Below are 22,845 nucleotides of genomic sequence, written 5' to 3'. Positions count from 1 at the left end.
GCCCTCCTATCTTCTACTGCCTCCCGGAGTTGTGTCAAATTCATGTTGGTTGCTTCGCAGACACTGTCCAGCCATCTCATCCTTGGTCGTCCTCTTCTCCTCTTGCCATCACACTTTCCCAACATCAGGGTCTTTTCTTCTCATTAGATGGCCAAAGTACTGGAGCCTCAGCTTCAGGATCTGTCCTTCCAGTGAGCACTCAGGGTTGATTTCCTTTAGAATTGATAGGTTTGTTCTCCTTGCAGTCCAGGGGATTCTCAAGAGTCTCCTCCAGCACCACAATTCAAAGGCATCAATTCGTTGGTGGTCTGCTTTCTTTATGGTCCAGCTCTCACTTCCATACACCACGACAGGAAAAACCATAGCTTTGACTATTCAGACTTTTGTTGGCAAGGTGATGTCTCTGCTTTTTAACATGCTGTCAAGATTTGTCATCGCTTTCCTCCCAAGAAGCAGGCGTCTTTTAATTTCGTGGGTGCTGTCTCCATCTGCAGTGATCATGGAGCCCAGGAAAATAAAATTTGACACTGCCTCCATATCTTCCCCTTCTATTTCCCAGGAGGTGATGGGACCAGTGGCCATGATCTTAGTTTTTTTGATGTTGAGTTTCAGATCATTTTTTGCACTCTCTTCTTTCACCCTCATTACAAGGTTCTTTAATTCCTCCTCACTTTCTGCCATCAGAGTGGTGTCATCTGCATATCGGAGGTTGCTGATATTTCTTCCGGCAATCTTAATTCCGGCTTGGGATTCCTCCAGTCCAGCCTTCCGCATGATGTATTCTGCATATAAGTTGAATAAGCTGGGAGACAATATACAGCCTTGTCGTACTCCTTTCCCAATTTTGAACCAATCAGTTGTTCCATATCCAGTTCTAACTGTTGCTTCCTGTCCCACATATAGGTTTCTCAGTAGATAGATAAGGTGGTCAGGCACTCCCATTTCTTTAAGAACTTGCCATAGTTTGTTGTGGCCCACACAGTCAAAGGCTTTTGCATAGTCAATGAAGCAGAAGTAGATATTTTTCTGGAACTCTCTGGCTTTCTCCATAATCCAGCGCAAGTCAGCAATTTGGTCTCGAGTGCCTCTGCCTCTTCGGAATCCAGCTTGTACTTCTGGGAGTTCTCGGTCCACATACTGCTGAAGCCTACCTTGGGGGATTTTGAGCATAACCTTGCTAGTGTGTGAAATGAGTGCAATTGTGCGGTAGTTGGAGCATTCTTTGGCACTGCCTTTCTTTGGGATTGGGATGTAGACTGATCTTTTCCGATCCTCTGGCCACTGTTGGGTTTTCCAAACTTGCTGGCATATTGAATGTAGCACCTTAACAGCATCATCTTTCAAGATTTTAAATAGTTCAGTTGGAATGCCATCACCTCCACTGGCCTTGTTGTTAGCCAGGCTTTCTAAGGCCCACTTGACTTCACTCTCCAGGATGTCTGGCTCAAGGTCAGCAACTACATTGTCTGGGTTGTCCGGGATATCCACATCTTTCTGATATAATTCCTCTGTGTATTCTTGCCACCTCTTCTTGATGTCTTCTGCTTCTGTTAGGTCCCTCCCATTTTTGTCCTTTATCATGTCCATCTTCGCGCGAAATGTTCCTCTAATATCTCCAGTTTTCCTGAACAGATCTCTGGTTTTTCCTTTTCTGTTATTTTCCTCTATTTCTTTGCATTGTTCATTTAAGAAGGCCCTCTTGTCTCTCCTTGCTATTCTTTGGAAGTCTGCATTCAATTTTCTGTAACTTTCCCTCTCCCCCTTGCATTTTGCTTCCCTTCTCCTCTCTGCTATTTCTAAGGCCTCGTTGGACAGCCATTTTGCTTTCTTGCATTTCCTTTTCTTTGGGATGGTTTTTGTTGCTGCCTCCTGGACAATGTTATGAGCCTCTATCCAAAGTTCTTCAGCCACTCTGTCCACCAAATCTAGTTCCTTAAATCTGTTCTTTACTTCCACTGTGTACTCATAGGGGATTTGGTTTAGATTATACCTGAGTGGCCCAGTGGTTTTTCCTACTCTCTTCAGTCTAAGCTTGAATTTTGCTATGAGAAGCTGATGATCAGAGCCGCAGTCAGCTCCAGGTCTTGTTTTTGCTGACTGTATAGAGCTTCTCCATCTTTGGCTGCAGAGAATATAATCAATCTGATTTCGATATTGCCCATCTGGTGATTTCCATGTATAGAGTCGCCTCTTGTGTTGTTGGAAAAGAGTGTTTGTGATGACCAGCTTATTCTCTTGACAAAACTCTATTAGCCTTTGTCCTGCTTCATTCTGAACTCCAAGGCCAAACTTCCCTGTTATACCCTTTATCTCTTGGCTCCCTACTTTAGCATTCCAGTCCCCTAGAATGAGAAGAACATCTTTCTTTGGTGTCAGTTCTAGAAGGTGTTGTAAATCTTCATAAAACTGTTCAATTTCAGTCTCCTCAGCAGTGGTGGTTGGTGCATAAACTTGGATTATTGTGATGTTGAAAGGTCTGCCTTGGATTCGTATTGACATCATTCTATCATTTTTGAGATTGTATCCCATTACAGCTTTTCCCACTCTTTTGTTGACTATGAAGGCTACTCCATTCCTTCTACGGGATTCTTGCCCACAATAGTAGATATGATAATCATCTGAGCTGAATTCGCCCATTCCTGTCCATTTTAGTTCACTGATGCCCAGGATGTCGATGTTTATTCTTGCCATCTCCTGTTTGACCACCTCCAGCTTCCCAACGTTCATAGATCTTACATTCCAGGTTCCTATGCAGTATTTTTCTTTGCAGCATTGGATTTTCCTTTCACTTCCAGGCACGTCCACAGCTGAGCGTCCTTTCGGCTTTGGCCAAACCACTTCATTAGCTCTGGAGCTACTTGTACTTGTCCTCCACTCTTCCTCAGTAGCGTGTTGGACGCCTTCCGACCTGAGGGTCCCATCTTCCAGCGTCATATCTTTTAGCCTTTTGTTTCTGATCATGGGGCATTCTTGGCAAAGATACTGGAGTGGCATTGCCAGTCCCTACTCCAGGTGGATTGCGTTTAGTCGGAACTCTCCACTATGTCCTGTCCGTCTTGGGTGTCCCTGCACGGCATAGCCCATAGCTTTTCTGAGTTACTCAAGCCCCTTCGCCACGACAAGGCAGCAATCCATGAAGGGGTTTTACAAAAGGTACTTGCTAACATTTCTTCTGCTTTTAGTCACTCTAGAGAGGTGCGGGTGGGGGTGGGGTGGAATTAGGCATAGCTGATTTTAAAAAGGAGAAAAGAAATGGTTCCCAGGCTGCTCTTTAGGATCAAATGTGGGATTTGGCTCTGAAATAGCTAGAGAGTACTAAACTACAGACCGGAGCCAGTGCTCTTGTTTTGAAGCCATTTCCCTAGGATCTGGAAGTCTTTCATTCACAACATTGGTGATTTAAGATGATGTCTGTGGGATGGTGTGTACCTTTGTCTCCTTTTGCACTCCTTTTTGACCAGCAGTAGACCTTTCCCTTCAGTCACATCCACATCCTGTGTGTACCAGGGCAAGCGAAGGAGAAATCAAATGCCGGAGCTCTGTGTTTATATGAATAAGATTTCAATATGTAGGCAATATAGGTTCTCTCACTTGTTCATAGCTTGCGGGTTTTATTACTCCCCACAGACTTTACATAATTTTGGCATAGCTCCCTCTTCATTATGTCATGATTATGGAGTGGATGCAAGGCCATTCTATCATGGATCGTAGGATTCAACATTTGGATCGTAAATGTTAACTCTACTTAGAGATATTTCAGCCACTCTGAAGGGTTCTTTTGCACATCACAATTTTCATACACCAAAGAAGTCCCTGCCTTTACAATAATATGAAAAGGACCGCATGATGTGTGTGCATCAGTGTGTGAACAGCGTTGCCTGATGGGTACTCGTGTATCAAGAGGACGTCCATGTTTTCTTTCACACATTACCACTCAGACATTGTCTACATTATCTCAGAGCTTAAAAAAAGTATTGTGCATGGTTGACAACTAGGCACTCTCTTTCATCTCACACACTTTGTTGTGGACAGATTGTGTTTAAAGCAAGATAGTTTGTTAGGATCTGTCTTTGTAAATAATTTCCTCAGGAGGCTATTTTATTATAAAAAAATTAAAAAGGACCATATTCAGGTTTTGGGTTAGGGTTCTTTCTGAAGGTATAGGCCAGTTCTCATGATGAAACATTGTGAAAGAAGGTATAAAGGCCCAGATTGGGTAACAGAAATATGAATTAGCTACAACCAGCGTTATGCTTCCTTTTTCATGTGTGTGTGTTATCTGTCATCAAGTCTGAACTGACTTCTAGTGACCCTAAAGAGGCTTTCAATGTAAGTGAGATATTTAAGGAGTAGTTTTATCAGTGACACTACCCTGTGGATTTCCAACACCATCTAGGGATTTGAACCCAGGTCTCCTGAATCCTAGTCGTTTCTCACAGAGCCTAATGTACTCTGCATGGCTCTAGGTGAGCCCCTCATTTGTGCTAGCATAGAAGCTTGGGTGCTAACTTTCACAACTGTCTTGCCTCTCCATCCTTCTGCAGCCCCCCTCTATATTATTTAGGCATGTCTACTCTTGGAGACTGCAGGATTCTTTGGAGTGGTGTGGAAGATTGTAGCTATGTCTGTGGGGCATCTCTCTCCCTTACCAAAATGGAGGAGGAGTGTTGCATCCAATGCAGTGTTTCCGTGAGAGCTTTTACTTCAAGATCAGAGATACATACGGTATTTGGCAGGATGGGTCTAAAGTTGCTAAGGCTAAATCTTTGCTTAGCCATGATCTCACAGGGTTTCCTTTAGTGCAGGTTTGGGAAAAGACGGCCTCCCCGGTGTTTCTGGGCCACAACTTTCATTAGCTTGAAAGTTACTTTTCGGGCAGCGGCACCCTGAATCTTCCAGTCTGCATGTCCAATGGCTGTATTGTTGGGGGAATTTGGGAATTTGTGGTCCAAAAAGTCACTTTTCCAAGTTCTGCCGATGGTGAGAGTTGATAGGAATTATCATCTAGAAAGCTACACATCCCCCTTCCCTGATTAGGATGGAATGGTGTTAATTGATGATTTTTCACTGATCCTGGTACTAGATTGTGGCACCCCCTTGCCATTGGCTAGGATGGATGTTGAACTCCAATGACATCTGGAGGCCGCATGTTTCCCACCCTTAACATAGCTAGGGCTCTTCATGCTGAGAGCTACAAGCCCATTAGCTGTCTTCTGGGCTTCAAATGAGTGCCTGTACCTTGACAGAAAAGCCTGCTCTGCTCCTGTAACATGCCTTTGCTTTTCACTTATGTATCTTTTGAAAAGCCTTCATCTTTTGTTGGGAACCAAAACTCTGAAAAGTGGAGGCATTTCAGAAGTGGCACACGCCTCATTCCACTCTAAACCTTTAGGCCTAGATGCTGAGAAATTTATTGGGATTTAGTGCCTGTAAGGGTGGTGGGACTGAGAAGAAACCCCCATACCTCCAATGATCTGAAAGGCTCATAGAGGGAGATGCGATCTTTTAAACAGCTTGGACCAAAGCCGTTTAGGGCTTTATAGGAATATGTTAAGAGTGCATCAGTTATAATAAATGGCAGTGGAGTCACAAACCATCTGGTACGGCAGGCATATGGTAGCTGCTGGGAGGTAACAGAGGTGGGAAGCATTTCCATTATGAACGCATCTCCAAGAATCCCACAACTAATGTGCCCATTCTGGCTGTAAGATTCTAGGAATGGCAGTCCAAACTCTACAAACGTTTCCTCTCTCAGAGAGGGAGAGAGAAAACTGTAGTCAACACATTTGGAAGACACACATTTGCAAAAGCCTGCTCTATAGGGATAGGATAAATAACCCGGAAGACCACAACTGTGTTGTAACATTTATGAGTTGAGTTTTTAAAAAATCAGTATGCACAATCCTAGTTCTTCTGGTCATCTCAACATGTTTCCCTTTTGATTTAGCCTAATGTGCTAAGGAGTTATTTGATACAGAAAACTCTGAGTCCTACATTTCTCATTTTTTCCTGTAACTCCCTGCTAATATCTTTTCATTAGCTTTCTGGTTCCCATCCTCCCACTCAAGGGAAATCTTTGAAAGATAATTGGCATCACCACCATCAAATATTTCTCTGACTTAATGTTTTCTTAGCTGGACTATAGCTTTTCAACACACGTATATACATCCATATACATATAATCCTTTTCAGCTAGACATTTGAGGAATTGCCCTGTTTTCCAGTGGGAATTCTGAAGAAAGTTTAGGTTAAATGGACCAATACAAGAAAAGCCTGCCAGAAGAAATTTCCCCTTGTTAGGAACAGGGCAGAAATGATTTCTAAGCATGGATATCAGTATGTCCTGCAATGTTCATAGCGATGGAATTTAAAGCAACGGAATGTTTAGCTTACTGCCCACTCTAAGAAACAAAGGACAGGAAAAAACAAAGGTTGTCATGGTGAGTTTAATTAAGAAAGTCATCCATATGTGGAATAAGCTAATGGACTATTTTCTTAAAATATAAAGGATGAATGCCAGCATTTTCAGGAAAATGACATCATCTTATTGGTCTAGAACTGTTGTGGGGCATACACCTGGCTCCAAAAACTGTGAGAACTTCTGGAGGCCTAAGATATTAAAAGGAAAGGTCCACAAATCCAATGGGTGCAAAAGTTTGTCCTTTGCGTTTAGACTGAAACACCCACAAAGGTCAGCATGGGGGATTTCTCAGTTTGTGTGCATACCCTCTTCAGTTGAAGGAAAACATAAACGGCAGCCTAGGTCATTTTGCTGACTGTGACAAAATATTAAATGGAATCACATTCCCCCACCCCAAAATGAAGATAAATATTACCCATACTAAAACAAGTTATTTTGGTACATAAAGCAGAAAATTCTGCCTCCCGTCACTGCCAGTAATAATAACAACAAATGAAATAATTAGCCATTTGCTGCCATTTCATGTCATCCAAACGGTGCTTCCTGAGGCAGCTGTCTTACATTGCCTCATGGTGGTGCCATCTTTGTAATGAGTTCTAAATCATGAAGTTTCCATTACTACCACATCCCCTAAATGAAGGGGTGACCAAATTGTAGCCTCCAGATGCTGTTGGCTTTTGCCTTCTATCAGTCCTAGCTAGCATAACAAGTGGTGAAAGAGGATGGGAATTGCTGTCCAAAACATTTGAAGGTCAACAAGTTGCCTCATCTGACATTCATTCTCTTGGTAGTCCTTTGTGTACACATTTAGTCTTTTGGCCAGGAAGCCTTTGGGATGAGTGGCCAAAATTGTATGACTTGTTTCCGCTGCCATTTTTGTTCTATTCAGAATGCCCTGGAACAATGCCATACCCTGAGTATTTAAAGGAAACTAAAATATTGGCTCCCAGAGACTGAGGGAAACTGTTGCCACTGGGGAGAGGAAAATCTGCCTCCCACCCAGCCCCCATGAGATTGGTAAGTGGCTATCAATCTTAGCCTATTGCTTATTTGGCTGCTGTCGAATCATGGCAAACAAACCCACTGCGAGACATGCAGAAGGCTGGAGAGAGACGTATGTCATTTTTTGTATCATTAATTTGTGTTTCTCAATTATATTTACAAAATTCTATTCATTCAGTAGACTCCTTTTGCTGCAACCCATGGTGATGGTTGCAAGAAAGGTATTTTTGTGAACAACCTGCTGGTGGCCATCATTTTATTCCCACAGTACGCTCTCCATGTTGTCTAGTTCCAGAACATTGTGGGGAAAGTGGCAGCCGTCTGTGGTTAGCTTCATGGCAAGGTGGGGAGGGCTATTGCCACTTTTATTCTTGGAATAATATAATGTTCAGGGGGAAAATAAAAATATAGCCGTTAGAGAGAGAGAGAGAGAGAGAGAGAGAGAGAGAAGAATGCTGTAGTGTCACTGGCAAAAGGTAAGGTCTCCCCACCCCTGAATAAGTGATGAAGGGGTACCAGTAGGATAATGACAAGGGTTTCACATTTGAACCTGTATGCTGCCCTTGACATGCATTTAATAATAAATAAAAATTATGAAATGTTTGTCAAGGACATTGTACAGTTTTGGCTACCTTAGTGTTGTTCAGTTTTTTAAAATTCCCCAGAGAACCAGTGTAGATTCCTGTATCTACCTGCGTGCTTAGAACAGGCCAGGAAAGCTTCGTAACTACTAGTCCTGCTTTTCCAATAAAGTGCGTGTACCTTAGATCAGCTGGATGCCACAGAGCCCTATAAAGCAGAAGTTGGATTAATGGGGGTGGGGAGTGGGAGCACAATCTGCAGAATCAGGAAGTGCCTATATGGGTACCTACTGAAGGGGTGGAAAATATCTCCCTTCCAGAGCTTCCTTGTCAATACTTTTATGTCCATCACTAATGTCTGATTTCAGAGTTAAAATAACATCCATTCAGCCCCAAACACTGTGGTTCTGTAATTTTGCACCTAGACATCTCCAGTCCCAATCCAGCCCTCTAACCATTACGCAGCACTGGTGCAGGGCATTACCAAACAATGTAATACTAACATTGTTTTCTTGTTTTGTTTTGGTCACCATTTTGGCACAACCCCAAAAAGGTTAGCAAAAAGAAGTTTGCTTATGGTACACCTGCCGTTATTTCAGTGTGATGGTTTAAAACTTGAGCCCAATTTATACCTGCAAAAATACAGAGGAACTGTGCAGACAGTTATTTGTAATCAGTTGTTTGCTTGCAATCAGCCTAGAAAAAGTCAGTACCTGCCCACTATACAATGACAACAAGAAAAACAGCAGCAGTAGCAACAGCAACGACTGCAGTAATAGCATGCTGTCAAGTCAATTCTAACTGATCACAATCTTTTCCAGAGTGTTCTAGGTAGAGAATACTCAGAAGTGGTTAATTATTCTTTCATCTGGCGACACTTTTGGACTATGCAGCTTGCTCAAGGCTACACAGGCTGGCTTTTCTCCCAGGAGGCACAGTGGGGAATGGAGTTCCCAGTCTCTGGCTCCACAGCCAGACACCTATCCCACTGAGCTATCCACCCTGCCTGTCCACTACAGAGCTGTACATTTGCCTTGATCTAATGATGTTTGTGCACCATTAGATGTGCACTTCACATGAAGAGCTGGTTCTGTGATCCTTAGGATCAGTTGTTTGGATGTCTACTAACAGATTTACACCAGGATCCTATTCCTTGAACTCAGAGGTTCTTCCTTCTATGAAAATAAATTCAAGGTTGTGTGGAATGTGTTGCCCTCCGAGATGTTGGCTGTGGGTGACAGGAGTCCTGGTGCGATCACATCTGGAAGGCCACACATTTCTTATCACTGCTCTAAAACTTTGTTTTAAAATATCTTTGCTTTTTGCATTTAAATATAATTGTATTTCATCTCTACTGGTCCTTGTTTTTTTGTGTGTGAAGGGATATTGTTTCTGATGTTTTCCCACAAAGGTTGCCTGCTTTCAGTTCTGCCTTAATTTGTCCTTGTTAGTATAAAGGTACAGCTACAGTATTTTGTAGCCTAGGTTAGGAGGAGGAAAGGTAATTTTCATTTATTTCCAAAATTATTGCATTATTTTATTGGCTCTTTAAAATTTATTTAAATTCTTTACTTGAAAAAAGGGGGTATCGTATTTTAATTAGTAACAGTGTCAAAGGAGAGCTAGATTAATTATTGGAAATCACGCGATCCAGATGTTTTTAATTTTTAACAGCAGGGAGCCGGCATCTATTCAAGGTGATATTTTTCAAATTAAAATCAGCCCGGGTATTACTCATACTTGTTTTAGTTTGAGGGTGAGGTGATGTATCTCGTAGTTTTGAAACGACATAGCTTTCGTGAGAATGTTTTGGAACTGGGAGACCAATGTGGATTTTAAAAGAGGCAGACCTGTTTCGCTTAAAGGACTGATATCAACTTTTTGGCTCAGGATGATGGAGGTGATATGAAATCTTTTTTGTCGTTATGCTGCATTGCTGAATCTATAAGACAAAAGTTCGCCAAAAGTTGTTTTTATCAACACCAGACATAGCTGAAGGACCAAGTCCCACACTACACTCAATGTATGAATACAGCAACATGAATGAGCAAAAGGAGAGTGGATCATTTGTAACTTGCAGGAAGATATACTGAGTTCCCTTCTGCTGGTGTGGACCACTGCCCTGCCTTGCTCTATGGTGTCTGCTCTGAGTGGCACCAGCGCTCCTGGATCTCAGGAAGACACCTTTCCCCAGGTGTTTTGTCAAAAGCATATCTTTGCACCCAAAGGGTCCTTCCCATATTCCTTGTAGATACCTTCTTTAGACTGCAAGCATTGTCTACCATGGCCACCTTAGATCCTTGCTTTCTCTTCCCATGTATCCTGGACATTCTATTATTTTTTTCTAATGCTTAGCTTGAAAATGATTGCATCTAAAAAACTGGTCACTACTGAACAGACTCCTGAAAGTTTGTACTACTGTATACATCTCCATAGAGTCAACGCCACCTGCTTTTATCAGGCCACCTAGGTCAATGCTTGTGTGAGGAACCTCTAATGAGGCCCCTCTTTACTGAACCTCCAGTCTATGTCCAGGGTTAGGTCAATCCAGGCTCACCTGTGATGGGATTCTAAGCATTCCTTCACAAGACCCAGTAAAGCAGAGTTCTGAGTGAAGCCTGGCTTGTCATGAATGGACAGTGTGGTGAGGCTCACTACTCAAATGCTGTTGCTTGCATCAGGAGCAGGGGGGTTAAAACTCAGGGCAGCCTTGTGTGGTGGGTACTTTCTATGGCAGGCAGCTTCACTTCTTTAGCTTGCTTTCTCCCTCCCAACAAGCCCAAAAAAGAAGCTCAGAGGAAATCTTGAACTATTTCCTCTGGTTTGGGGGCGACAAGATGAGGAAGCGGACCTTTGCTAGATGGACCCAATCATGCAGCCATAGAATGAAGTTCTAAATGAAGCTTTTGTTTAGCCACTGCTGGGTGTAAGTGTAGCCTACAGCTGGGAGCAAGTGAACGGCAGAATGCACAACTATGCTGCTCCTTCCTGGGAGGCCAGGGTTTCCTCTGCATCCTGGCTTCTTGTGCCCTTTGAAGGCACCTTAACTACGGAGCATGCGACTGCATAGAATTAAATGGTCTTCAACTGAGAAGGTAGGTCCCATGCAGGTGCTCTTCTGATCTTTCCTGCTACACTAAAATGTATCCTTTGAATGACAAGTAGATCTGACAGTTATAGAGCCTTCTTAACACCTTATATGTGCTTTTCCAAGTGTGGCTTTATCCTCATGCTAGGGAGAGTTCTGAACAAGCTTGATAAATTGCATGGATTGTTTGTTTGCTTGCTTGCTTGCTTATTTGCTGACTTAGTTGCTTTATTTATTTATTTTTATTTATTTATTTTATTTATATCCCGCCTATCTAGTCACTTAAGACCACTCTAGGCGGCTTACAACAAGCATGATACAATATAATTAAAACAATTTTAAAAAGAGGACAAACTTTGGACAAGATGGAACAGACACTAGGAGAGAGGAAAAAAGAGGGGAAATCAGGAATTGGTTGAGGGGAAAGCCTGCCGAAACATCAGTGTTTTAAATTGTTTTTTATATATCACCAGCCTAGCAAATGGCTACTCTGCACGGCGTACAACAGAAATGAAGAGACATAAATTATATAAAACACTGATTAAATAAAAATTAACTGCCACAAACTAAATCCCTCATTGCAAGTAAAAAGACTGGCAGCACAATATACGGGTTACAAAAGTTAACAAGAAGCACCAGAGAAAAAACTTGTAAGGGGGTGAATGAAACGAGAATTGTTACATATTTATGTTAATAGGAAATGCTATTAGATTTTTTAGCTCCTCACAAATAAATTTTGCTCTCCATTAGAGCAGTGCAGTGCATATGATTCTTCTTGCAGTCTATGGGGGTGCTTGATACCATGAGATCAGTAATTCTTCACTGTGGTCCCAGTGGCTTAAACCCAACATGATGTTGGTACCCTTTTATTTTCATTCCCTCCATGCAGTCCTTAGAGATGCCCAATATTGGGCTCCAGAGGATTTTCTAGTCTTCTAGGGCAGTTTTTGAATGTGCATGTGGACTCGTAGTGGGAAGAAGAGGGGGCCGATTCCCTCCCACCTTTGCTGGATTCTGCTCTTCTGTCAGTGGAAGTCTTGGAAGTTTTGAGTCCTTCCTTATTTGACCTTCGGGAACCCTGCTTATGCAACTACCTTCCAGGTTGCTTAACTCTGGTTCCTTAGCATTGCCTACTGAATGAAGAAGACTGTCAGCCAAAGACAGAGTTACCACCAATCAGATCTCTGTGCAAATGGTGTCTTGAAATTCCCCACACGGTTTGTGTGGAGAGAAACTGATGGGACTTTTTCATTGTGTTTTTTTTCAGGGGCAGAAAGTCATCAATATCTTATCATGAATGCAAGTCTTTTCTTTCTTTCTTTATTAATGTCAGAGCATTGCACAACTATGTATATATGTGAAATATAGGTAAATATTAAAAAAAAAACAAATTAAAATGTTAGAAATCATTGTCATGTGTGGTCCTAAAGGGACCCTTGGGTCATTTTGCTCATCAGCAAGTTTGCAGTCCAATGCTTCTGGAAGGGTAAGATAGGCCAGCTGTACACTGTTGCCCCTGGGATGCCCGAGGATACTTGCATGAGGAGGTTTTTCTATCTCATATGAATGGAAGTTACCATCAGCATAAGGTGACATCTTTCTTTTGTCCTGCATGAATTCATTTGTTATTGTTGATGCTCCAATTCATGTTGGCAACATGGTGGTCATATTGCATCCTCTGTGATACCTCGGGCCTAGTGCCAGGAGCTTTGTTGTTGCCTGAGGAGAGCCACAAAAAATGATAAAGGACAGTTCCAGAAAGCAACCACCTTTTTGCCGGATGAAGGTAGGAGAAAAAGAAAAGGGGAGTCTCTGAGACTTTCTCAGAAAAGTGCACTCTGGGAAATATTAACTCCAGTCTGCTTAGCCATCCTTCCTGGATACTATGAGACACTTGCCTCCTGGTGATGGATCCAGGAGGGTTCCCTCTCCTCCCCTGGTAGGGTCAACAATTAAAAACAAATAATCTTGCTATACTACCAAGGAGCCTATTCCTGTGTGTTCAGTGGTCCCCCGCCTTGTAGGGTTGCCTGAATCAAGTTGCCACACCTGGCGGCATGACAAAGCCAGGTCTCCTGCAAACCTCTTTCCTCCCCTTCTGCACAAGTGCAGTATAACTGCATTAGGAACCTCCTCCTCCCCCAAATCGAATTAAGTTTCCTTCTGTTGGATTGAGGCTGAGAAAGACCTAAAAGGGATGGAATTGCTTTTTTTTTTGGTGCACATTGCAATCTTGGAGTCACGGGTTGCCAGATGGCACTTACTTTGAATGGCTGTGGTTTGTTTTATGGCATCAATGCAGTATATTCCCAGTTCAACAGAGTTCCATTAACTGCAATGAAAGTATCTCACATATCTGTCTATGAATATTCTGGAATATGATGCTGCCATTGTGTTGACGTAGTAGCCATAATTATAGCTAATCCTTGAGGGCTTGTGTGTTTTCTTTTGGCTTATTCCCCCAATCCCCATTTCCTATTTCAATGATGCAGCAAGGATACACTGTCTCACCTCTCTGATTGACAGAATGTGTTGGAGAACCTCTTCGCTCGCTCGCTCGTTCGTTCGTTCGTTCTGTGATCAGTCTGCTAAATGCCTGTTTTGTTTCTTCTTCTTCTTCTTCCTCTTCTTTTCTTCCTTTACAAGCCCAGCTTCTAGTGGAAACAGACACATTTGGCAGTCAAGTCCGGATCAAAGGGAAAGAGACAGACTTTTACCTTTGCATGAACAGGAAAGGCAAGCTGGTAGGGAAGGTAAGTGTTTTCTATTAATTCATTTGTAATATGAGTGTTACCTTTAGCAGTGACTGTGAACCCCCCATAATGATGTGTTCTGAACTTTGCCTGTCAACCCCAAATGAAAAGCAGGACTTGAGGAATGTGGAATTCTTACAGCATTCATGCCTTTCACTTAACAAAAAAAGTAAGAAAGAAAAAGAAAAGAAGAAAAAGAAACCCCCAACCCATAAAATTAAGTACTGTGGCTAACCACAGGGGTTTTATTACTGATTTCTTTGGGTACACACAGGTTTCCATTTTACAGTTGCATAAATTGATAAAAGATGTGTATATCTCTCCCAAACAACAGAGAGTTTGCATTACGTGATAGAGCTCTTTCTTATCATGGCCATTTAAACAAACAAGCAATGAAAATTATGGAAACATTTTAAGGAGTTTGGCAATGCGTTTTGTATTTTAAAATAAAGAGTGGGGGAATCATAATGCCGTAAAATTAATACTGCAGTCTTATTATAGATGGGTTTCATAGTTCTATCATTACAAGACTATTTTATTACTTTTGACTCCCTTCCTCCCTAAAGCATGCAACAAATTACCTTGCATTTGTCTATATAGAAAAAAGTTTACCTGCTGCTGGTGTCAGGTTAAAATGAATTCACTCTTTCTTGTAGCTTCCACGGTCCCCCCCCCCATCCCACTCCACAGCTGGCAAGCCTAGAAATTTGATGCAGATGGGGAGGCAGTTCATTCAACACACATGAAATGCACCTTCTCTGCCTACTAGACAGAAAGTAAAGCATTGACATGACCACTGGAGTTGGGGGAGTGTGTGTGTGGGAGTGAATTTAGTTTTTTAGTCAAGTAAAACTAGAGCTTTCCAGATAGAAGCCATGTGTCAGAATTGCTGCAGTGTGGTGTTATTTACTTCTGAGAAGACAGTTGTGTGCCTGAAATGTGGCAGGAACACTGACTCTTCCCGTCTATGCTGATGCCCACTGGACAGACTGTGACCTACCGACATGATATTTTATACATATGTGCAAATAGTCATAGAATAACGGTGGTGGTGAAGGTGCACCGGGCGAGACAGCGTTGTTGACCCTTTGGTTGGGAAAGCCCATCATACTTAGCCTGAGAGACAGTGTAATCTAGTGGTTAGTGTCAGGCTAGAAATGAGGAGAGCCAGATCCAAGTCTCCATTCAGCTATGACATTCATTCTATGACTTTCTGTTGGTCATTGTCTCTCTGTCTAATCTACCTCGCAGTCATGTTATGAGGGGGAAAATGAATGGTGGAGAAGAAAAGAACCATGTAAACTTTCTTGGGTTCCTGGGAAGATGGCTGGGAGATAAAGTAACCATAATGAAACAGGACTTGGAGAAACAGGATAAAAATTCAGTTAACAATAATAATCTATGCAGTCCTTTCAATTTTCATGGTAGTCAGCATACTCTATAATTGTTTTAGCAACCCAGTAAGGTATGTCAGTATAATTATCTTCATATTATAGATGTGCTTGTGTGAGGAGGGAAGCACTGAGATAAAAAAAAGATTTGCCAAGGGCCACCCAGTAAATGCATGTCATTCTTGTTATTGTACCATTTCTGCTGTTATCTTATTTATGGAACCCAAACCCAAATCTTACTTCTTGCATAATATGCAGGATTAGAAAAGACCCAACCCTTACCAACCAATGTGGGTTGTCTAATACTTTAGGAGTGGTGAAATGGGTAGCTGATTTGCCCATATTCATCAGTGTATTCTAAAAACGATCTGTTATCAAGACATGTTTCTAAGCTTAAAACTGGAAATGATGAGGGACTGTATATTCAGGTACAAATAGCAGCTGATGCAGATATAGCACACCTATTGCAAACTGCTGGTCAGTAGATGTATAGGATAATTATGTTTCTTTTGTTCAGACTCCATTGTGAAATGTTTCAATTCCACTAACTGAACTCTAGTGAGGAATAACTTTAGTATTTTTCATAGAAGTAGAAAATATGGATGTGCCTTTGGATTTCGGAATATTCAGAATTCACAGAATAATGCCGTATCTTTTCACATTGGTTCTTTCCAATTGAAAAGCTGAGCATTTGCTATTAGGATATGCTTCGGTGCAAGCCTACATTGCTGTAGTTTTCTCTGTGTCCTTTTTTGAACCCTTAACTTACATTTACATTCTCTACATTTTATTGTACATTGTTTATTCAATATAGTTATGAATAAGATTTAGGGTTAGTAGATTAATGCATTTTAAGTCAACAGAAAATGTTTTAGTAGATTTAGGTTCCTCTGGGGTATATCAGGCAGGAGAATAAGATTTGTGAGCTGTGTGGCTGCCCTCCATACATATATATGTATGTGGTTTTCATTGCAAGGATTTGTGTTCTGCTATAGCTTAATCAGATCCTTTTCTTCTTTGGGTAGAGTCTGCAGGTGGTATGCAGATAGGGTAGAAGAAATAGGTACTTGGGGAAGACTGCAGGAATGCTGCCTGCACCCACTGGAGCAGCTTCTACTGAGAGGAGTGGGAGATGGGGTGGAAAAAGACAGCCTACAACTGCTATTATGAGTGCCCCAAACAAAATAATCACCCAGCGGCCTTGTTTAGCGCTGACACTATGAAAGAACTGCAAGCAGCAGTACCGCGTCTTTGTGTCTCTGCCAAGGAGAGTAGACTATGTCTAGATGGGCAGCATATAAATGCAATAAATAAATAAATAAATAAATAAATAAATAAATAAATAAATAAATAAATAAATAAATAAATAAATAAATAAGGAGATGGCAGAGAAGCCTATGATTCAAGGTGGGACAGGTTTGAGTGAACCTCTGATATGTTCTAGTGACTTCTTTGTGGAATCCAACCAGGGCAGCCAGCGCACGGAGCCAAAAAAGATGATGGAGGCAGCACATTTCTCCCAAAGAGCCAATGTGCCAGAGAAGACAAGGAGGGCATCAGCACTCAGTGCTGCTGCTTTTGTGGTTGGGAAAGAGATTTATGAAGAGCACCAGAATTGCCTTCCATATCCATCCAGCACCATCATATTCAAGGAAGGATTTATCCCCCAGTCCTCATTCCTAGCAAATCTCTCCTGTGCAAAGCAGCCTTGTGGTTGATGGGAACTCCCTTTCAAGTATATATACATTTGATGTCAGGAGGAAGAAATGGAGGGCTAAGGTAGGCACTGCTTCAGACTGTGACGCTGAAATCACCCCTGCCCCTCCAGCCACACTTGCCCCACCACTTGCTGGAAGTAGTAAGGATGACAAATTAGCAATCCTATCTAGGAACAACTGAATTAAACAGCAGGCAATGGATATTAAGCAGCCACAAAAGGTGTGTGTGTGTGTGTGGGGGGGGGGCAATGCCAGCTAACATTCCATCACATGCAGCAGTAGCTAGTGAAGATGGTCTGGCCAGCACTGAGGGGGTCACACAGAGCAGGAAGAAACTAGCAATGTTTATGGCATCCCTAACAGCAGTACCGGTGGTTGTATTCTAGAGCCCCAATCCCCCACCCTTGCAACAATAGGGCAAGCTTTCTGGGACACTGTCTTGACAAGCATGGCAGAGGCCTGTCTTCCTGAGACATCGCCGCAGAAGGACATGGCAGAGGGAGAGGCGTACATGCAGGAGCCCTGCAAGCCAAACGCAACCGATCCTTGTCTTGCTGGGCTGAGATGCAGTCTGTCTGAGGAGGTCTAGCCAAGGTGGCCATAGGACTGCTGCCTTGCCTACTAACTATTTAACTGAGTGAGAGAGTGTTCTCTTGGGGAGGGGACATGGTTAGTCCACACCACTCATGCCTGGAACCGGGATCTGTAGAAAAACTTCTTTTTTCTTCAGGTCAAGCTACCATTGCTGAGCTTTGCCTTTTTGTGTTTTTTTTAAAAGGGGAAGATAATGATTATATAGCATTCATGTTGAGTGTAATGGAGTTCTAGATATCTGGTGCTAGTGCACATTTCTAGCAGAAAGTCTTATTCCTCTCAGTTTCAGTTCACAAAAACAACAACTTCCTTGAGCTAAATTCGGTGTTAGTTGTACACATAGCAGATCAGCTAAAACAATGGGAATTGTTGTAAGTCCCATTCATTTCACTGAGGTCTGTTCTAGGTACCAACACTGTTTCTATCCTCAATCATAATTTGTCTAACTCATATGGATAATGTGTATATGCATCAATTTATTCATAGATGTATGCATGTGTGTATTATGTATGTACACATATCTCACATATGATTCTTATCTTCTCCACCCTTTTCGTGCCCCAGCTGCTGACAAGTCCATACTATACCTTGGTTGGTCCAGGAGAGATGCTGTATGAACGTTCTGCTTTGGAAGGAAATCCTTCCAACTCAGATGCACTGCCCACATTAACAGTTTCTTACGTAAGAGAGAGAGAGAGAGAGAGAGAGAGAGAGAAGGGGAAAAATATTAGTGATACCAAAGGTTATGGTTTTAATTAGTATCATAGGTTTCAGCTTTTTCTGTGGCAACAGCTTGAGTAACTGCATTTTTAATATACCAAATGCTTTCTAAACAGCCAGTAAACCCCTAGACACAAGTTTGTGCCTGGGTTATGATACAAATATTTAAGTCTACCATGGGAGAGAAAAAGCCCCATAAAGCTCTTTTGCAATCACCCTGGAGTGTTCGCTTGCCAATAATGAAACCATGCGCTGTGATTGCCCACCCCCCCAGCTCATTTCCTATTGACTTACACAGCTGCGTAACCCTTAACTATACCACCAGATGCCATCTGGCTTTCTTCTCCTTCTTAGCGAACATCTCGGGATTCTTCCCCAGCTGAAAACCTGGTTTGAGTTTAAAATCTTTGTTTCATATAATCATCTACAAAGGGTATTACAAATGAGAGCAGGTTGTTACTATTCTCAGATGGGAATGTCTGACTGCAGTTAACTATTTCAGAAATGGGGCATGCTACTTACCTCGGAGCTGGTTTGATGGGAGTACCCTTGGTGAGCGTGTTTCTTCTTGGACGTTCAAAGAGCAGACTCTCCTACCTTCCATCTTTCCTTCATCAAGGCTAATTGACATCTCCACCAACTTTTCTCTGCCAAGCCTTCCAGAGGAGCGTTTCCTGGATGTTGGAATGTAATCTCCTTGAATTTCATTCTTTCCCCAACTTGGTCCCTCCACCACCCGCCTCCATTTTCTTGTTCATTATTGTTTGTCACTTCGCAGTTAGATTTGGCTATGATATTACAGACGGGGTTCTAAATCTGTTTATTGTATATTTGTGTTCCATGTGTACAGACAGCTGGTCTACATTAACAGGAAAAATGTAGCCAAATCAGCCAACATTGCAAAGAGAGCTAGTGTAGACAAGGCTAATAGTTTTAAAACATGAGCAGGCTAGTCAAGGTCAAGGCTATATTTCATTTCGTTTATTCCATTTTGAATAGAGTTTAAATAGACTACAATATCTACCCCCTCTTTGTTATTAAAACATAACATTTTCCCCTGCGCAACACTTGGGATTTTTGTTACCTTTGCACTTTTGGATCTTTGAACAGGGATACACATTTACGGTCTGATTCACTTCTCATTCCTCAGAGGGAGCTCTGTAAAGACTTCAAAGCACTTTTTTTTTTGTTTAAAGATAAGGCTCTGTGCAATCTTTGAGTTTGGACCACAAAGCACATCTTTCTTTACCTATCAGGAGCAGGCTGGATGTCAGGTCTGACACACCATCAAGAGTTCCAGGCTTCTGGTTGGACTGACAAGAGGTGAATGTCAGTCCAAACAGCCAGCTTTCTGTGTTATGGTGGTCATGTCTCCAACCCTGCCCTTTTTTTACAGGCATGTATTTGAAGGACTACCAGAGGACAGAGCCCTATTGAAAGTGCCCTTTATTTGAAGGACCACATAGTTGAAGTTTGATTTTAAAATAAACCATCTGGAAGCAGAAGAACTTAGACATTCAAGCTGCTCTTACTCGGTTAGCACCTGGACATGTGTCTCAACAGATGAAACCATCATCCACCTCTTGGACTCAAGAGATACTGCCTAGCCTGCAGTTGCCCTATGACTCCACAGACATGCAGGTCACCTGGTCACACTCTCTCCTACTCAGTTGAGATAATATTTGACTAAAATCCTGTTGCTTAGTGTAGTAAGTCACATTAGAGTAGGTCCATTGAATCAGTGGGGATTTTGTGAGTCAACTCCTCCATAAGAACTGATGGATATGAGCTCAGTGGGTTTGGTATCTGGCTGTGGGGCCAGAGGTTGGGAGTTTGATTCCCTTCTGTGCCTCATTGATACCTCAGTGTACGTTCATGCAAGTCCCACTAGAGGATGGTAGCATCTGTGAGTAAAAGGAAACCACTTTTAAACACCACTTAAGAGTCCAGATCTGTAGTACAGGGGTAGAGCACCTGCTTTGCAAGTAAAGCATCCCAGGTTTGATCTCTGGTATCTCTAGGTGGAGCTAGGGAGCCATCTTGCCTTTGAGAACTGCTGCCAGTTACAGTGGTGCCCCGCATAGCGACGATAATCCGTGCAGCAAAAATGATCCCTATACGGATTCGTCACTATGCGAAATGAAAAAGCTCATAGGAATGCATTGAAACCCCTTTAATGTGTTCCTATGGGCTTAAAACTTACCTTTTAAGTGAAAATCCTCTATACGGCGGCCATTTTAGCTGCCCGGTAAGCGAGGAATCCATCCCTGTTTTACCAGGTGGCCATTTTGGAACTGCCGATCAGATGGGGAAAAAACATCGCTATGTGAACATTGGTAAGCGAAACAGCTTACCGATCATCCATCCCTGTTTTACCCGGTGGCCATTTTGGAACCGCCGATCAGATGGGGAAAAAACATCGCTATGTGAACATTGGTAAGCGAAACAGCTTACCGATCATCGCAAAGCGATATCCCCCATAGGAAACATTGTTATGCGATTGCAAAAGCGATCGCAAAAACATCGTCGCTATGCAGATTTGTCATTAAACGGGGCGCCCATTATGCGAGGCACCACTGTACTGTCAACAGAACAAGACCACATGGATCAATGATGTGGCTCAGTTTAAAGCAGCTTCTTATGTTCCCCTAAGCAGCCACTTCTGGAATTACTAAATGAGGAGTATAAAAGTGGGTTTAATGAGATGCAAAACAAACTAATAAGCAAAAACAAACAAACAAACAAACCTGCAGCAAGTTCAGGACAGCAGGGGATTTTCAGAGCCCAGAACAGGCAGAGATTGGCAACTTTTCCCAAGGAGAACATAATTTGCAAAAACTGTATTTAAGCCTAACACAATGGCATCTAAAATCTGTAAAACCATGTATAGGATTGCAGTATTAGTTCTCACTCTCACGCTATGTATATGTTCAGTGCAATCAATAATTGAAGTAATGGCTGTGAAGGACCTGCAAAACTGCGAGCAACTCTTCTCAGTTTTGCAGAGTGAATAGGTTTCAGCAACATCTGTATAATCCAGTGATACTCACGGGCGTCAAAGAAGGAATGTCACATACATGTTTTAATATTCATTTTTCTTTTGAAGGGAAAAAACCCTTTTAGAATTGTGGCTTCCTAGAAACTTCAGGATACAGTAGTTTATAAATCACAATGGAACAAATATTATTTAACTCAACATTTCTTCACCTACCCTCTTTCACATATAAATTAGATATGTTTCACCACAGAAGCTAACCAAGCAGATGGTCTTGGGATATCTTTAAACATAATTGATGTTGTAAACCATACTAGAGTAATTAAATACATGCTTATGTGTTGAAAGTCTTAGGTTCAGCCTCTGTACGATTAGCTGAAATGATCTCAGGATTTGGAAAATATGTCTTTCTTCCACATTATGAAAGAGCTCCAGGCAGAGTGGACGGGATTAGTGTCTAAATAGATAGGCCAACAGTCTGAGTCTCAGAGGTTGACAAAGTTACTTTTGGACCACAACTCCAAGAATGGCCCAAGCCTCTAGCTTTGTAGCTTGGGGAATCGAGGCACTGTATCTCAAATATGCAAATGTTCCCATTTCTGGATCTGACTCAGTATGGGAGATACTTTCTCAGCATTTTTTTAAATAGCAATCTTCTACAGTATCTACACAATATGTTGTACTCACATCTCTGACCATCATTAGTCACCATCACTGGTTCACAGCGTGGAAGCTGTTGTGGGAATAGTGATCTCTCCTCTGTGTATAGTCTACACAGTATCTTAATGAGCATCATTGGGTCTATGGCCTCCTGAAAACTCTGAGAAAGGAGGACGGTTCTTTCCAAAGATTTCATTTTAGGTTGCAATGCAGTGGCCAGCAGGTGATGTAAGATCAACTGCAAATGAACCTGGGAAGGGGAGACAGGACAGACTGCAGTACCATCCTGGAAAAAACTGGCATTAGATCATAGTTACACTCATTTGACACCCAGATGAAAGTGGAAGCAGTACAAATCCAGTGGCCAGCAGGTCAGTTCATGAGAGCAGGCAACCGAAGCCCTCCTAAGGAACACAATCTCATTAACAAGCCTAGCTGCAACTAGTTCCCTTTCCCCCCTGCCCGGTTAGTCTTGCCAGCTTCCCAAGAAACCAATGAGTGCCAGATGGTAGGCTCCAGGGCAGAAGGTGGCCCAGGAGAGAGGCAAGGCTTTGTACAGTACATGTGTGAAAGTCTGCACCAATTCAGCATCAGTTTGGCTCTTGTAGTGGTTGCAGGAAGTTGTTTACCTTGGAGCTGTCCGTGGTCCTACAGCAGGAGTCTTGCTATTCATGTCCTCATTCCTAGTTTTTGGTTATGGCTTTTCCCTCTGGCTGCCCTTCAGGGGCTCCCTCACACTTGTGCAGCAAAGCATCTCTCCTGCATGCTGTCCACTGCCTGTCCCATGTTGTATCTAGAGGTCTGTGTCCCACTTCGGTAGGCCTCAACTGGCCAGACCAGGCCAATACAGATGTATTCATTTACTTTCTAACAGGTGTACATCACCCTATCTCTGAGACTTACAACAAAATCAATAATGTGA

The 22,845-nt window shown here is 42.3% G+C and overlaps 1 protein-coding gene across 1 annotated transcript in view; it reads left to right on the top strand.

The window, feature by feature from the left end:
• The window catches only part of FGF18 (fibroblast growth factor 18), a 148,600-nt gene that overhangs the window by 102,205 nt on the left and 23,550 nt on the right, over window positions 1-22,845 (top strand). Inside the window, exon 4 of the mRNA XM_020793672.3 lies at window positions 13,739-13,845. Within this exon, the coding sequence (XP_020649331.3) occupies window positions 13,739-13,845 (107 nt within the window). The remainder of the gene's footprint in view (window positions 1-13,738; window positions 13,846-22,845) is intronic.

The sequence above is a fragment of the Pogona vitticeps genome, chromosome 1, assembly GCF_051106095.1.
Source record: "Pogona vitticeps strain Pit_001003342236 chromosome 1, PviZW2.1, whole genome shotgun sequence".
Taxonomy (NCBI): Eukaryota; Metazoa; Chordata; class Lepidosauria; order Squamata; family Agamidae; genus Pogona; species Pogona vitticeps.
Note: the sequence above shows the minus strand (reverse complement) of the source record. Positions and strands in the feature narration are given on the sequence as shown.